Source organism: Rhinolophus sinicus, chromosome 4 (assembly GCF_057876585.1).
Source record: "Rhinolophus sinicus isolate RSI-liver-muscle chromosome 4, RSI-T2T, whole genome shotgun sequence".
Classification (NCBI taxonomy): Eukaryota; Metazoa; Chordata; class Mammalia; order Chiroptera; family Rhinolophidae; genus Rhinolophus; species Rhinolophus sinicus.
The window spans coordinates 70336863-70353581 of NC_142504.1; the positions used below are offsets into that span (position 1 = coordinate 70336863).

The following is a 16719-nucleotide window of genomic DNA, read 5'->3' on the forward strand; positions in this document are numbered from 1 at the left end:
AGCACACCCTCCTCTGTACATAAATGCTTTGCCTCCCCTTGCACTGAAATTGGTGAGAGTCCCTGTTCTGTCAGCAGTCAGTCCTCACTGGCCTCCAGTCTGTTCCCTTGTGCCCACTTAAGGACCTGGCCATAAAATTACACCCTTTTTCTCTGCATTATCAAATTTTCCTTCTACTGAAATATTCCCATCATCACTCAAGAAAAAAGAAAAAGAAAGAAAGAAAGAAAGAAAGGAAGGAAGAAAGGAAGAAATAATAAAAATGGTTTCTTGACTACAAACCCATTTTTGTGCCACCTTTTATATAAAAACTCCTCAAAATAGTTGATTAAGCTGTCACGTTCCCCTTTTTTCTCTCCCATTCTCTTTTGAACTTCAGTTCAGCTTGTTCATTGTGTCTGTTCACTGGAAATGTTCCTGTTCTGGTCATCGCAGCCCTGCGCACTGGCTAGTGTGCATTTCTTCTTCATTCCTTGGTGCCTTTGTGCGCACCCACTGACTCCCTTGTTGGCAGGCTGTCTTCATGGGCCTTCTCTGTGAAGGATGCATTTCTCCTGGCTTTTCACTGCCCTGGCTGCTCCTTTCTCACCCTTTTTAGTCTCTGCATACTGTGTTTCTCAGAACTCAGTCCTCAGGCCTCTGCTCCCCTCCATCCACACTAACTGTGGGACCTCATCTAGTCCACGGCTTTAAACACCACATACGGATGCCATCAGTGTATTATTACCTCTAGTTGCAGCCACAGTGCAAAGCCCGCTTCAAGCCCTTTACCAGTTTCCAGTAAAAGTAAACACTTCTCAAAGAATGGGACCCCAATAATTATTTTCTTATTGATTCAGTCCCCCCTCTATTCTTTCCAGTGTCTCCCATCTAACCCAGCATACAAGGGAGACCCTTTCGCTTTGGCCCAGGTGATCTCATCTCTTGCACCCTTTTCATTGTCCGTGTGACTCCAACCACACTGGCCTTCCTGTTGTCATCTTAGGCTGTCTCATGCCTTTATTCTGTGTTCAAATGTCAGGACTTCATCCTGACCACTTTGCCTTAAAAAGCATTCCCATGCCTACTCCATCACTTTCTCTTCCTCACCCACTTTATACATCCTCCTACCACCATCACTGCCTGACATTACATCCCATTTTTTGATTGTTTATTCTGTCTTTGGCACCAAAAGGTAAGCTCCAAGGGGACAGGTCTTTCTATTTGGTGTGCTGACATATCAATAGCACCAGGGTTACTGCCTGGCATGTAACAGACACCTAATACCTCAGTGGTTATTTTTATTTAAAACATAAGAAGAAATAAAGTATTTTAACTCATCTGTTATCAGTGACATTTAAATTTGGTCCACTTTTCTGTATACCGTCTAGTGGATATTACCACCCAGTGCTAATGTTATTTCTCTATAAAACACTTCCTAAATGAATCAGGTTGAACTGAATGCTTTTTCAGCAGTGGGTAATTACTAGTGTTGAAATAAGGATAAGAATGCTGCTGCTTGGTCCTTATTGTCTGATGCTGGCCAACATCAGTCTGGAACTCATATGTATTTAATTTGCTTCAATCAGTGTCAGTATTGTCATTCTGCTCTGGGTCAGCTCTACACTAAATAAGATACAATTCTGAGAGGAAACTGCTTTCTACTCAGAAGGAGGAAGCTGATCTCAGCTTCTAACACATTCTGGGTGGAATAATAAGCCTTTCCATTCATATGACTCATGGTTGCTAGTTTGCGCCATTTTGAAATAAAGGACAGTTTTTTTCTCATTTTCTAGAGATGAGTTCAGTCTCTTTTATTTCTTGATTTTGCCCTTTATATCTTACATCATCTTTACATGACAATAGATTTAATACCCATAGCACTCCTAGTTTTTGTTTTTGAACAATTGATTTCACAAAAGAACAAATAAAATAAAATTGCTGTTTTATACTAGGGATTTTTCAGCTGCAAGTAACACAAAAATCTGTTTACAATGGCTGAAACAAAAAGAGTGTTGTTTTTCCTACATGACAGACACTGATGTGCTAGGTACCCTCTGGCATGTCCTGGATCTAGGCTCATCCTTCCTTTACTCTCTGCCTTCTTCGACACTTCTGCTTTTGTGCTTGTCACCTCGTGAGCTCTTACATCTGCATTCTGTGAAGGTCAAAGAAGGAGGAAATGGACAAAGAGCACCGGTGTCACCCTTGCCCTTTTAGTACGAAAGAACAGCACTTGTAGACATCTTTATATTGCCTTTCCCTTAGGTCTTATGGTCCAGGACAATGTCAAATGACCATGTCTGGATGTGAGAGGTGCTGAGAAAGCCAATATTTTTAGTTGGACACATTGCTGCCCTGACCCACATCAGGTTTTGGTCAGCAAGAAAGGAGGGAATGGATGTTGGGTGAATAACTACAGTGCCTGGCCTGGCTACTTATGGCAACCATGTAGTTCCATTTGGGGATCCACAAGGACATTTTACTACATATAATGTGAGTGTGAAGCATCGTTCATTACTCAGATAACTTCCAGTTTATAAGTATGTTTTCCATTTCTTTGTTGTCCTTGCAGAAAGAACTCTGCAATTCGATTTACTCCTGCCTGAGTAAAATTTTCATTGAAGACTTGGAATAAATCAGAAGTTATTAATGCTGCTTGATATAGCAAGTAGCTTATAATATTTAGAAATAGAAAACTAGAGATTGATTTTAGACATGCCAACCTCTGAAATAAGAATAAAATGCTGATTATTCTGGTCAGGATACACCAAAATAATGCTTACAGATGTTAATTGTTGTTGTCTTTATGATTCTTTATTCATTCATAAAATGTACTTATTCAGTATCTAATATGTGCCAGTCGCTGCTGTAGTAGGGTGCTGGGGATACAGTGGTAAATCAAAGTCAATGCCCTCACTCTAGCGAAGGGAGGTAATAAACAGGTAAACTAGGAAAACGATTTCCTGTAAAGTGGTACAAAGAAGGCAAAAAAAGGGTAATAAGGTCAAGGACAGTCTCTATGAAGAAGTGATTTCAAGGTGAGGACATGTTTTTCTAGTGCCTTAATTATTTAAGTTACAAGTAAGATATTCTTAGGGAAAATGCAGTTATTTTCTTGGTGCCTATGATAAAAATTAACTTTATCATAGGCTCCCTTCATCCTAGAGACAATAATAGGAAGGATTGTAGAATTTACAGGTTTCTTTTCCCCCACAAAGCACTCTCTGTCTAATTCATCATTGAGTTAAACCATTAAACATTATACAAAATTTACCAAGGAAATTGTTACATTCTGTGCATTTTTTTCATGTTCTTGACTCCTTTTTTATGTCTCTTGCTGCAAATCTTAATGTAATAATTTTTCTCCCAAAAGTTGAAGTCATACCTCTCCTTACAGATCTAATAAGGAAAGAATTATGACATCCATTCAGGGCTCTGGAGATCAGTATGCATTGAAAAATATCTAAAATATCACTTTAAACCTTTTAATCAAATGCTTTAAAATAGTCATTAAAAAAAAAAAAAGAAAGAAAACACTAAGTAGTATTCATCTGAAGTTTACTGGAATGTTGTCCACACAGAGTGACATCTCAGCTGGCTGATGGAAAGTATTTGTGTGTTGGTTGGTTTTCATATGGGTTTAATATTCCAGGCTTTTGTGATTGTGGCCTTCGTAATGCATTGTGAGGCTAAGTTTGGAGAAATGTCTCTTTACATTCTGTGTTGCTTTTCTCATAGATCTTTTTATTGACTAACACAAGAATACTTCTTAATTAAGAACTTGTTTACAATTTTTGAATATTAATTTCTTAGATTTGTTTAAAATTTTTATTTTTTTTAATATTTAAAAAAATGTTCAATTACAGTTGACATACAATATTATATTAGTTTTAGGTGTACAGCATAGTGGTTACACTATATAACTTATGAAGTGATCATCCTGATAAATCTAGTACCCATTTGACATCATGTGTAATTATTACAATATTACTGACTATATTCCTTATACTTTACATCCCCATGACTATTTTGAAACTACCAATTTGTACTTCTTAATTCCTTCCCCTTTTTCACCTGTCCCCCCAAACCTGCTCCCATCTGGCAAGCATCAAAATATTCTCTATATCTGTGAGTTTGTTTCTGCTTTGTTTGTTCATTTATTTTGTTCTTTAGATTCCACATATTAAGTGAAATCATATGACATTTGTCTTTCACTACCTGATTTACTCCACTCAGCACAATACCTTCTAGGTCCATCCATGTTGTTGCAGATAGCAAGATTTCATTCTTTTTTTATGGCTGAGTAATATACCATTAATATATGTACCACCTCTTCTTTACCCATTCATCCACTGGTGGACCGCCAGGTTGCCTCCATTTTTTGGCCATTGTAAATAATTCTGCAAAGAACACATAGATGCACATGTCTCTTCGAAGTAGTCTTTTGGGTTTCTTCAGTTAAATACCGAGATGTGAGATTACTGGGTCCTTTTTTGTCACTTGTTTTAGGCTTTGTTTTAAAGTCTGTTTCATTTAGTATAAGTATTGCCCCTCCAACTTTTTTTGTTTGTTTGTTTCCATTTTCATGAAATATCTTTTTTGATCCCTTTACTTTCCATTTGTGTGTGTCTCTTGATCTGAAATGAGTCTCTTGTAGGCAGCATATGTAAGGGTCTTGTTTTCTTATCCATTCAACCACCCTATGTCTTTTGATTGGAGCATTTAACCCAATTATATTGAAAATAATTATTGACAGATATGTAGTTGTTGCCATTTTATTATTCATATTGTTGATCTTTTTTTCTTCTTCCCCTTTTAAAAGAAATCCCTTTGACATTTCTTGTAATACTGGTTTACTGGTGATGAACTGTTTTTGCTTTTCCTTGTCTGGGAAACTCTTTATATCTCCTTCGATTCTAAATGATAGCTTTGCTGGGTAGAGTAATCTTAGTTACAGATGTTTGCTTTTCATCTTTTTTATTATTTTCTGCCAACACCTTCTGGCCCGCGAAGTTTCTGTTGAGAAATCAGCTGACAGTCTTAAGGGATCTCCCTCATAGCTAACTAACTGCTTTTCTCTTGCTGCTTTTAAGGTTCTTTGTCTTTAACCTTTGCCATTTTAATTATAATGTGTCTTGATGTGGGCCTATTTGGGTTCATCTTGTTTGGGATTCTCTGTGCTACCTGGGCTTGTATGTCCATTTCCTTCACCAGGTTAGGAGAGTTTTCTGTCATTATTTCTTCAAATAGGTTTTTAATTACTTGCTGTCTCTCTTCTCTTTCTGGTATCCCTATAATGCCAATATTATTATGCTTGATGTTGACCCAGAGGCCCCTTAAACTATCTTCAATCTTTCGATTCTTTTTTCTTTTCACTGTTTTGATTGGGGGTTTTTTGATACCTGTCTTCCAAATTGCTAATTCAATCTTCTGCTTCATCTAATCTGTTGATTCCCTCTAATGTATTCTTCATTTCAGTTATTGCATCTTCATTTCTGACTGATTCTTTTTTGTTTTCTATCTCCATTTTTATGTTTCCTGTCTGTTTGTTGAAGTGCTCACTGAGATAATTAAGCATCCTTATAACCAGTGTTTTGAACAACTGTTTCTGGTAAATTGCTTGTCTCCATTTTGTTTAGTAATTTTTCTGGACCTTTGTTCTGTTTTTTCATTTAGGACATGTTTCTTTGTCTCTGAATTTTGGCTGCCTCCCTGTGTTTGTTTCTACATATTAGGTAGAGCTGCTATGTCTCCTAGTCTTGGAAGAGTGGCCTTATGTAGTAGGTATGCTGTGGGGCCCAGTGGCACAGTCTCCCTGGTCACCTGAGCCAGGTGTTCCAGGTGTGTCCCGCGTGTGGGTTGTGTGTGCCCTCCTGATGTAATTGAATCTTGGTAGCTGTTTGCATGTCAATGGGAGGGATTGCCCCTCAGTCTGATTTGTTTTGAGGACTGGCCGTGGTTATAGTGGAAGAGCTGTTGTGCAGGGGCTGACCCTATGGAGCTTAAGTTGCTTTAGCGGGGCTCTGGTGCCTGTCCAGTCTGCCCTTCGGGTGTTACTTTTTGTGAATGTGGTTGGGTGATACTCTGGTGTGGTCTGAAGCTGACTACCAGGTGTGTTTGTTCTGGGACCTCTTGGGCGGTAGGTGGGGGGAGGGGTGCGGGGGGGTGGGCTCTGTTGCAGGCCAAGTTCATCTGTTGCCTGTGTTCTGCTTGGGGCCACTTGGTATGAACTACAAAGTGATTTGCAGTTGGTTGCCCTTTGTACTGGTCTTGGAGGTGTCTGGGAGAAGCTAAGCTGTAAACTAAGGCTAGCTGCTGCTAGTGCCGGGCTTGAGGCTGCTTTAGCAAGATGTATGGGGCACACCCAGTCCAGATGCTGCTTGTTTGGGATTTTTAAACCTTTGAGAGATTTTAAGAAGTTCCACAACATGAGCCAAGTCTGGCCATTTGTATGGAAAAGCCACTGGAAGTGGCTTGGGTGGGCCTGTAGGTTGGGTGGCACAGGGTCTCAGGTGAGGGGGGAGGGAGGAGAGCTCAACAAAGAGACAATGGCTTCTGCCAGCTCCTCTGTCAGGGAGAAAGCTGCCCCTCCAGACATCTCCCTGAAGCCAGACAATTCAGTTCCTCCCCATGTGTCCCTGGGGCATTTCTAGCTGCTGTCCCAGCCACTGGAGCTCGGAGTCAGTGAGTCTGTTAGCCAATAAGTCCATCTGTAGGCCCTTTAAGTGGAGGACCTGAGACTCCAGCCACCCTCATCTCACTCAGCCCCAATCTCGCTGGTTTTCACAACCAGAAGTTTGGGGACTTCTCTCCCTGTCACTGGAACACTCACCTGGGGAGTTTGGTGTGGGGCTGGGATCCCTTGCTCCTCTGGGGGTTTAGGGAAACCTCCACAGATGAGATAGCCCTCCTGAATTTTAATTGGCACACCTGGGTGTGGAATCAGCCCGTTCTATGTCTCCGTCCCTCCTACCAGTTTGGAGGTGGCTTCTTCTGTATATCCTTAGTTGTAGGAGTTCTGTTCAGCTAGACTTCAGTGATGGAGTTTAGTTCTAATTTTGATGTGGTTATGAGAGGATGCAAACACAGAGTTTACCTACTCTGTTATCTTAACCATAAATAAAAATTGTTTTCTTTTTAATGCTGTTTCCAAAAGCTACCTTTAGATAGGGCAGCTCTTATTTCTCTTTATCCCTCAGGCTGTTTTGTGAAGTTGTGAGAGCATAAGTGTGTAAGACATACTTTCTTATTGTTTGAAAATTTTAACCGGGGTAGCCGGTTAGCTCAGTTGGTTACAGCATGTTGCTAATAAAATGAAGGTTGTTGATTTGATCCCCACATGGGTCACTATGAGCTGTGCCTTCCTTTAAAAAAAAAAAAAAATATATATATATATATACACACACACACACACACACACACATATATATATATGACATGTCTGAGGTATATATATATATATATATATATATATATATATATATACATTTGAGGTATATATATATATATATATACACATATATGTATATGTATACGTATATACATATATGTATACATATATACATATACGTGTATATATATATATTTGAGGTATAAATATATCTTTTAATATCACCACACATTGGAACTGAGCCTCAGTCAGTATTTTTGTGTAACATAATCACACTGTAATGCAAAATTCTAGTTTATATAGAAGCTTCTTTTCTGGACCAAGAGCATCTTGAGGGAAAAATTATGGAATACTCATCTGTTCATTCCGTAAGCGTTTCCTGAGCACCAACTATGTGTCAGACTAGGTACTGGTGGCACAATGATGAAATACACAGTTTTGCAGCTTATAGTCTAATAAAAGTGATAAACGTTAAACAAATAATCATTTAATTTGTCTTTGAGGTAAATGCTATATAAAATGGGAACCTAACATACTCCTGGAAGGTAGCTTGAGGAAGTGAAATCTAAGCTGCGACCTGAAAGATAAATAGGAGCTATCCAGGCTTATACATAGGAATCTCATCTCAACATGCAAATGTCCTAAATTGTGGAAGACTCAGGTGGGCTCAAGGGACAGAAAAGACCAGATGCAGAATACTGAATATGGAGAAAAGTCAAATGACATTTATCTGAAGAGGTATATAGGAGTCAGATCAGGTAGGCCAGGCTAAGGCTTTTAGATGTAATTCTAACAACAATGGCAAGCTATTAAAAGGTGCTAACGGAGAAGTGATATGGTTAGATTTGTGTTTTGCAAGTGTCACTCTAGTTCCCTGATGGAGAATAGGTTAGAGTGAGTAAAGAATGGCGATGGAAATTCTCCAAGTGGGAGATGATGATGACTTGGATTAGACCATTCACAGTCGTGATGAAGATAAATTGGCAGGTTAAAGAAATATTTAAGAGATGGAGAATTAATTGGAAGTCACATGAGGGTGAAATTAGGGAGAGGCGGTGCCAAGGATTACCTCCAGGTTTCTGGCCTAGAGCGTGATGCTGTTTATTGGGCTGAGCAGCTAGAGAGGAAAAGAAGGTTGGGGACAAGATGATGACTTCAGTTTTGAACCTGTTGAGTTTGAAATGCCTTTAGGAGATCCCAGTGGACATGTATTGGAGTTGAAAGTATTCATCTGGAGCATAAAGAGTATCTGGGCTGTAGCCTAGGAGCATCTGTAGCATACAGTTGGTAAATGAAGCTGTAGAAATGGATAGCCCAGGAAGAAAACGTGGGGTTCTCTGATGTTTTAAGGTAAACTAGAGGAGAAAATACTGGCAAAATAGATCACAAGAGAATGCCAGTATGTAGGAGGAAAAGTCAGAGTGTGACGTTCCCACAGCCAGTGGACAATAACAATTCAAGAAAGAGATAGTGATTAATAGTACCAAGAAAATGAGTGTGATGCATACTCAGCAGTGCATGTTGGGCTTAATGCATAAAGGTCATGACTGACCTTAGAAGATTGATGTGGTTTGAGAAGTGAGATGTGATGAAAGAGGGGTAACTTCTTTGATGAGAAGTTTAGCTACGAAGGGGGAAAAGAGTGAACAGCAGTAAAGGGGAATGTGAGTTCCAAGTAGAGTTTTAAACTTTTCTTTTCTGTTTTGTTTTTGTCTTTCTTTTTATAATGGGGGACACTGGAGTATGTTCAAATGTTGGTAAAAAGGATTTAATAGTCCAGGAGCGATTAGAATATATGATCACCTAAAGATCCTGGAGAATGAGGAGGATAAGATCCAAATATAAACGATGAGGGGTTTGCTTTGGAGAGGGGAGAATGTGCTCTTCATTGCGATAGAAAGGAAAGAGGGAAATGAAATGATGGTTCACAGATGAGCAAGCTCCTGTTTTCTCAGTGAAGATGCAGGCAAGCTCAGCTACTGAGAGCCAAAGGGTAGAGATTAGAGGAAGGCTGGGAGAGTATAGAGTGGCTCGGGTGATATTGAAGACAGTAGTTTTGGTAACAATTAATCTGCACTGTTGTATAATTCTTTCCCCAAGAGAACTTAGCTATACAAAACACAGAGCAGCAGTATAGTACAGTTGATCCATGGTTGGCTTTTTTTTAACAGCCACCTGTGACAAAAGGTTAGAACGGCAAAGGAATTTAAGTTATTTGCAATAGAGGGTCAAATACTGGTTGATAGATTCTAAGACGAGGGAAAGGAGTTATGACGAAAGGTGATTGATAATTGATGATGGGAAAAGAAGGTAAAATAGTAGCCTGGAAATTCCAATGATTTTGAGAACATCATCAGCAATGATGATACCTGAGCAAGCAATCTGGAAGGATAGGATTTTGTCGTCAGATAAACTGTTTGCTTAGTGATCTTTAGAAGCAGTGTCATTTTGGTAATGACAAGATCCAGAAGGTTTTCTTTCTGTGTGTGGCCCAGATGGATTTGGGGGAAAAGCCACTGAAAAAGAGTTGGTTAGTGATCTATGAGGGCAGCATAGTAGATGGTGTGACTGTGTGCATATTGAGGGTGTCTTGGGCGATTGCTGGAGCTGGGGCAGAGTAGAACACAGTAAGTGGTGGCTACAGGCTTCCCTGAGTGAGGTGGGTGCCAGAGGCAAATGGGTAAGAGCAATGAGAGGGCTAGTGGTGATGGAGCCCTGTGCCGTCAGCCTCAGAAGAACAGGTGTCTTAAAGAACATGAGAGACGTGTATGTAGTCTAGAAGAGGCAGTGGGAGGAAAATAGGGCACTGATGTCCCTACCAATCCTGAGACATAGGGCATGAGAAAATGAACATTTTCTCCTGAAGAAAGCTGCAGCATGCACTATCTTCAACTAACAGCTAGATAAAGTTAGAGCTAGGAAATGGAGAAAGTATTGAAATGAGGACAAGGAAATAGGGTGCTTGTACAGAAAATGGAAGTCTGAGAGCTGGGGAGGGAGAAGGAAAGTGTGGGATTGTCAGGGAAATAATACCCAGACAGTGTGACAGTATGGGATAGAACATTCCAGGACCTGAGCTGATATCTATGTGGAAGAAAGGGGAGGGAGGGGAGGGCATACTGAGGAAAATCACAAAACAGAGCAAGGAGGTTTAAATCCTGATCATCTTTAGAGATGGATTGTCTCTTAGGTTTGACAGAATTCATCTCTGGCCTGCAGTGGTTATATATGTGTGTGGTGTGGTGTGTGGTATGGTGTGTGGGGTTGTAAGCTGTGTGGTGCAGTGTGGTGCGTGGTGTGATGTATATTGTGTGGTGTGTGGTGTGGTGTGTGTGTGGTGTAATATGGGGTGTGGTATGGGGTATGGTGTGGTACGATGTGTGGTGTGGTATGTGGTGTGATGTGTGGTGTGTGTGGTGTAATGTGGGATGTGGGATGGGGTGTAGTGTGTGTGTGGTGTGTGGGGTGTGTGGGGTGGTGTGGTTTGTGGAGTTGTGTGTGGTGTGGTGTGGAGTAGTGTAATACGAGTCAAGCAGTTCTTTTTTTAGCTGTCTTTGACAGCTGATTAAGGAAGCATAGGTAGGGCCATGTTTGCTGTCGTTGGCATACCTCAATTGCTAGTGCCGTTTCTGTCCAGGATTTGGGAGAGCCTTGCTGTGGTTGAGTGAGAGTATAATGAAAACCACAAACCAGACTTCATGCTCTCACATTCTGCCCTCATAGCTGTGTTGCCATTGCCAGTATTATTTTCTGAAAGAGATAAGTGAATGTTCTCATATTTGTTTTTTCTTAAATTTCTTCAATGCAGATTTATTTTGCTCTGCTTCTGATATTAGTTGCTGTTAGTGTTATCTATTGCAACAATGATACATTCTGCTAAATCATTTTATAAAACATCACAAGTACCCAATAAGTGTTTTTTGGTGATGGTTTGTTTTTAATTTGTAAAGTCTCAATGAATATTATTCACATACATTAGTCTTTCTAGTTCTTCTTTACTAAGGGTGTTTTCAAAGTATGTTCTTTTACTTCCTGAAGGAGCAAATGATGTGAAAATCCTTCCAGGTCAAGCTGTTTGTCCTACTCCAGGGTGCCGAGGAATAGGCCATATCCGTGGGCCACGGTATTCAGGACATCACAGGTAACTTTTTCTTCTTTAAACTGTTTCAGGGATAAATTAAAACATTATGCAGATTAGCAGCTATAGGTAGCATCATAAATGACTCTCTTGGGGCCAGACAACTCCTTGTCATACTGCCTTCTCTGTGTTCCTAAGGCCTTTCCTTGACATTTTCTGCTGTCTGCCAACCTCCACCTTTCTAGAATCTTCTTGGACTTCTGAGGCCTTGCTCAGATGCACGTCACTTCCCAGCACCTCTGCTCTTAAGGGCACGCTCCATAGGATACACTCACCACCTATGTCCCACCCCAATCATGAATTTTCTCCACACAGCTACTGGGCCTTGCTTTCTTTAGAGAAATTCCAGAACTTCTTGCCTTTTCTCCTCTTGTTTTCGCCTTGCCCCTATTTCTTTTTCTCTATTTCTTATTCATTTGAAGATAAGATAATTCTGTGACAGAATAGAAAATAATAAATGTGAAATTATTCTGCAGAATATACCCATGCTTTAAATATTTGATAATAGTATGGAAAGGACAGTGCTTGTAACAAAAAATAAGTACAAATAAATGTATGTAAGTTTTTATTGCTTTTTCTGTCTCCATCAATTGGTAAAATAATGTGTAGATGAATTATTCATATTGGTGATCTACTTACAGAATATGTAAATTAAAGCTGAACAGAGTTGACATTCAATTTGTCCAAACACACAAATATATAAAACAAACATCATAGACAAGTATAAAGAGAAAAGAATAAATCATATAATATATGAAGCAAGAAAACATGTGTTTGAATAAAAGAGATCCAAACAGAAGTCCTTGTTTTCTCAGGTGGTTGTAATTCTGGAAACCAGTGCTTAAAACAGTTCTAAATGAATCAAAGCACGTGTTACTATAAGAAATAATGGTAAACACTCCCAAATAGCATAGATGATCGTTATATGTATAAATATAATATTAACACTTAGAGAAGAATATAATATAGTATCCATAAAAAAGAAATAAAGATGCTTGTTACTTGTGCGAATGTGTAGGAGTCGTGGATTATGTGAGTGAAGCTGGATATGGTGGAGACATTATAGTGTTTAATGAAGGAAGGAGGAAGAGAGAGTAGAGAACGTGTAAGGGGAGGGCGAGGGAGGGAGAGAGGAAGAGAGAAAGGAAGAGACAAAAGTGATCACATCATTGGGAGGGTGGTCTGTATTAGGTGAGGACCCTGTTGGAGTTGATAGAACCACTCTCCAGACCACTGGGATAGGTGGCTACAAATCATCTTCCTCAAATTTTTCGTGTGTGTGTGTGTGTGTGTGTGTGTGTGTGTGTGTGTGTGTATGTGTGTGTGTGTGTGTATGTGTTGTTTTTAAATCTAGAACTGCAAAGTCCAGTATGGTAGTCACCAGTCATATGTGTCTGTTTAAATTAACAAATAATTAAATTAAATTAAAACTTCAGTTCCTCAGTCACACTAGCCACCTTTCAAGTGCTCGATGGATAGCTACGTGTGGCCAGTGGCTGCCATACTGGACAGCACAGAAAGTTCCCTGAGACAGCCCTGAGGGAGTTTACCATGTTCTGCCTTCTCATAGTAGATTTTTGAGTACAGGTTTTTCCAGATGAAGGAAATGGCCATCTTAGTGCCTCCTTCAAAACTTGAATTATTATCCTTAAAGTTAGCGAGACCATAATGTTGTGGTTGGTCTGTCCGTTAGCGCTCTCTGGACTTTACTTTCCCTTGGCACTGGGGTTGAAATAACAGATACCACCTTGGACAGCTCCTTAAGGTTGCCAATAGCTCACTCAAGGCCTCTTTGTCCACTTCGTCACAGCCAACTTGCCTCCCACACAGTTCTTATGTGTAGCTCATTCTTTTTTTCCTGCTTGAATTCTGAAAACATTGTGAACAAAGTCACAATGAGCACGGTCCACTTTGTTTCAGCAGCTTCCCTGAACTTTCCTCATCCAGTATGAGGTCTAGTTGTTCTTACTTGTACTATCTAATTATGAATAGTATTGAGAATATCTGGCATGATTTTTTTCTACCAATTGCCCTTTAACGGTTGGCCTCAGAAATTCTGAAGAACAATATAAAAATAAAGAAGAGTTTAAAGAAAGTCAGTCTATAACACTTAAGGGAAAAAAATGAAATATTGAACACATGTGATAGTGAGAAGAATAGGACATTTTAAGGGAGCTAGAAGGCATGAGGCATTACATATCCAGACCTCACAATCCACAGGGCTGCTCGAGGTAACACCTTTGTGATTGGGTCTTGACTCTTCTGTCTTAGACCATGTTACAATAGAGCAGGGCTCATGTAAGTAAGAGAAACATCTTCAAGCTTAACAATTCCATTACCTCAGAAAATAAGAAGAAATGAGTGCCTGTAGTTAGCATTTCTCTAGAATGAAAAAGACTAAAATTAGATAACTGGATGTTTTTGAACTTGCATTTTCATATAGAATTAATAAGGCACCAGGTAAATAAATTCTAACTTACCTGTGAAAAGAAGAGCAGATAGATAGCTTTTATTTTATTTAACACTATTTTGTATTGAAGCCATGAAGACAAACTTCTTGGTGGAGCTGGCGTTGATTATAAGGCAGTTATTGGAAGGTGGAAGTCAGGGGTAGTCTGAGGTTAGCACTAGTAGGTGCCGAGCACTTGTCTTTCCTACTTTAATCATTTTCAGTAACTGGTTTGTCATTATCAAGTTTAGCTTTGAGGTGCTAGGGTTCCTCATTGACTAACTATACCCAGTTTCAGTTAATACTCATACATTGATTTCTTTTTAAACTATCAGTTCTGTTTTTAATTCACTCTAGGTCACCACATTCTGAATGTCATTTAGCAAGTTAGTCAATTTACTTATATAACTGTGTAACTTGAGAATTTATTTAAATCCTCTTGTAATCAACTGGGCAAAAATGGTTTTGATATCATTCGTAATCCCTTGGGTTTGTTTTCATGCTATTTCTATTTTTGTGGTTTAAATTTTACATAGCTCTAAACGATGAAAAATATTGTTCTTCAGTATGTATCTTTGGTGGTTATCTGTTGAGAATATCATACACACACACACACATATACACACACACACACACATACCTAACTACACCTGCTAGAAATTTTCCATGACACACCTAAGGTTATCATTATATATTTTCCTTCTTATATGTCAATGAGATGGTAAGGAAGACATGACAATTTTAAAATGTTGCTGCATTCTCCCACATATACTATTATAATCATCTCGAGCTTGAGTTTTCTGAAGCATTTAAATTAGTAAAACTTGCATATTCCAAAATGAAAGTATTTTTTTCTCTCGTCATAGATATGTACCTTTACCAAAGAGTCATCAGTCTGCAAAGTGCGTTTTACAGTCTGTTGCCCAGAAGATTCTTAGGCAAATATTCTTAGCTTTAAAAAAGAGAAGAAAATATTCAAACCAGGAAATCGCCCTCCAGTTTCTCTAAGGCCTATATAAAAAAAATTCAGTTGACTTCTGCTCCAAAGCCTTGGGGAACAGTTGGCAGTGTAGAACTGTGCTTCAAGGAAGGTGGCTATTTCAGTGGCTTTTCTGTAAAATGCTCCGAGGCAGCGGAGTACTTGCAAATAGTGAATCTTGTTTTTATCATTCATGTCAGAATTTCTGATTCTAACATTGAAGCTTTGGTGTTTTGAAAGGAAGTAAACAATCTTCTTAAAATAAGTTGTCAGTGCCTTGTGTTGTACAGCTGACAAGGAGAATGGTGACATCAGGGTATCACTAAAGATTTTTGAAAGTAATATATATCACTTTTAAAAAATCTGGTAGAACCCTTGGTATTTTTTTTAGATGGATTTCAGATATGTTTATTAAAATAGTGAAAGGGTTAATAATATTCACATCTGTTTGGAGTTCATGTAGAATCTGCATAAACCACTATTTGAAAGAAATTGCATCAGTTCTTCTTTGTATGAAAATAAGACTTTTAACACACAATTACAACACAATTTACATTTCATGTGAATTAATTTACATAGTAAATAAATGAGGTAGGTGTATTTATTAAATAAAAATATTTAAAGATGATAATATTGGGACTACAAGATGTAAACTTACTTTCAAACCAGGGTTCAGGATGAGACATGTTGTTTTTTCTAAATGAGTAAAACAGACTCTGGAAAACTGGATCTGCCTCTGTGACACAAAACATACAGAGGTAATTTACTTAGGAACTAATAATTAAGTTCTTTACACAGAGAAACAGGAGCCCCAGGCTGCTGTGCGGGGATGCAGGACATTCACTAGTGTCACACTCTAAAGAACACGAATATAATAGAAAAGGAGCACTGCTTCTCAGCAGTGAGGGAACCAAATGAATCTAAGGCATTTTGGATGTTCTTCATGGAAGCTTCTAGCACAACTCAGCCTCTATTCATGATTTATCTGAAATAATTTTGCCAGCTCAAGAATAATGATGGAAATTATTTCAGGTGTTTTCATTTCACATCTGTTCCTTGACGTGTGTGTGTGTGTGTGTGTGTGTGTGTGTGTGTGTGTTGGTCTCTCTATTATTGTTCAAGGTTTCAGACTAACCTAAGTTGGACTTTTAGACCTAGCACTTACTATGAAATATGAAGCAAATTACCGCACTATTCTTAGCCTCAGTTTCCTCATATATAAATGGGAAGTCTTTGCAATAAACAAGGTTAAATTTCACAATGAGATTAAAACAAGTATAGGTTTTTATTCACTATATAGTATACGAGTAGTATCATATTACTGAATACATAACTGCAGAAATATAAGGAGAACCAGAATAATATTAAGAGGCTTTATTTAGCTCATCCATTTCAGACTATAACAGATTAAATAGGCAAAACAGAAATGCAGATACATAGAATCTGAATAAAATGATTTTAAAAAGGAAGAAGATTGAAAGATATATATCAAGCTGAAAAGCCTACTTACAAGCACTTTTTGAAAATCTACTATTAGGCCACAGACAATTTAATAAATTCTGAAAATCAGAACAGTTCAGACCCATTCTTTGACCAAATGTAATAAAACAAAAAATTGTTGAGAAAAAAACTCAAGTACCTAGACGATATGCAAAAACACTCAGAAATATCACTTAGGCAGTCGTGGGCTCAAAGGAGACCCCAACCTCAATCTCAGAAAAATCTAGATTTAGTGTAATGAGATCACAAAATATGAACATTTGATATTCACTGAATGTATG

The 16719-nt window shown here is 38.7% G+C and overlaps 1 protein-coding gene across 1 annotated transcript in view; it reads left to right on the forward strand.

Annotated features, from left to right (window-relative positions):
- Positions 1-16719, forward strand: part of L3MBTL4 (L3MBTL histone methyl-lysine binding protein 4) — a 331967-nt gene that overhangs the window by 160583 nt on the left and 154665 nt on the right. The window contains exon 13 of the mRNA XM_019755692.3: positions 11411-11513. Within this exon, the coding sequence (XP_019611251.2) occupies positions 11411-11513 (103 nt within the window). The remainder of the gene's footprint in view (positions 1-11410; positions 11514-16719) is intronic.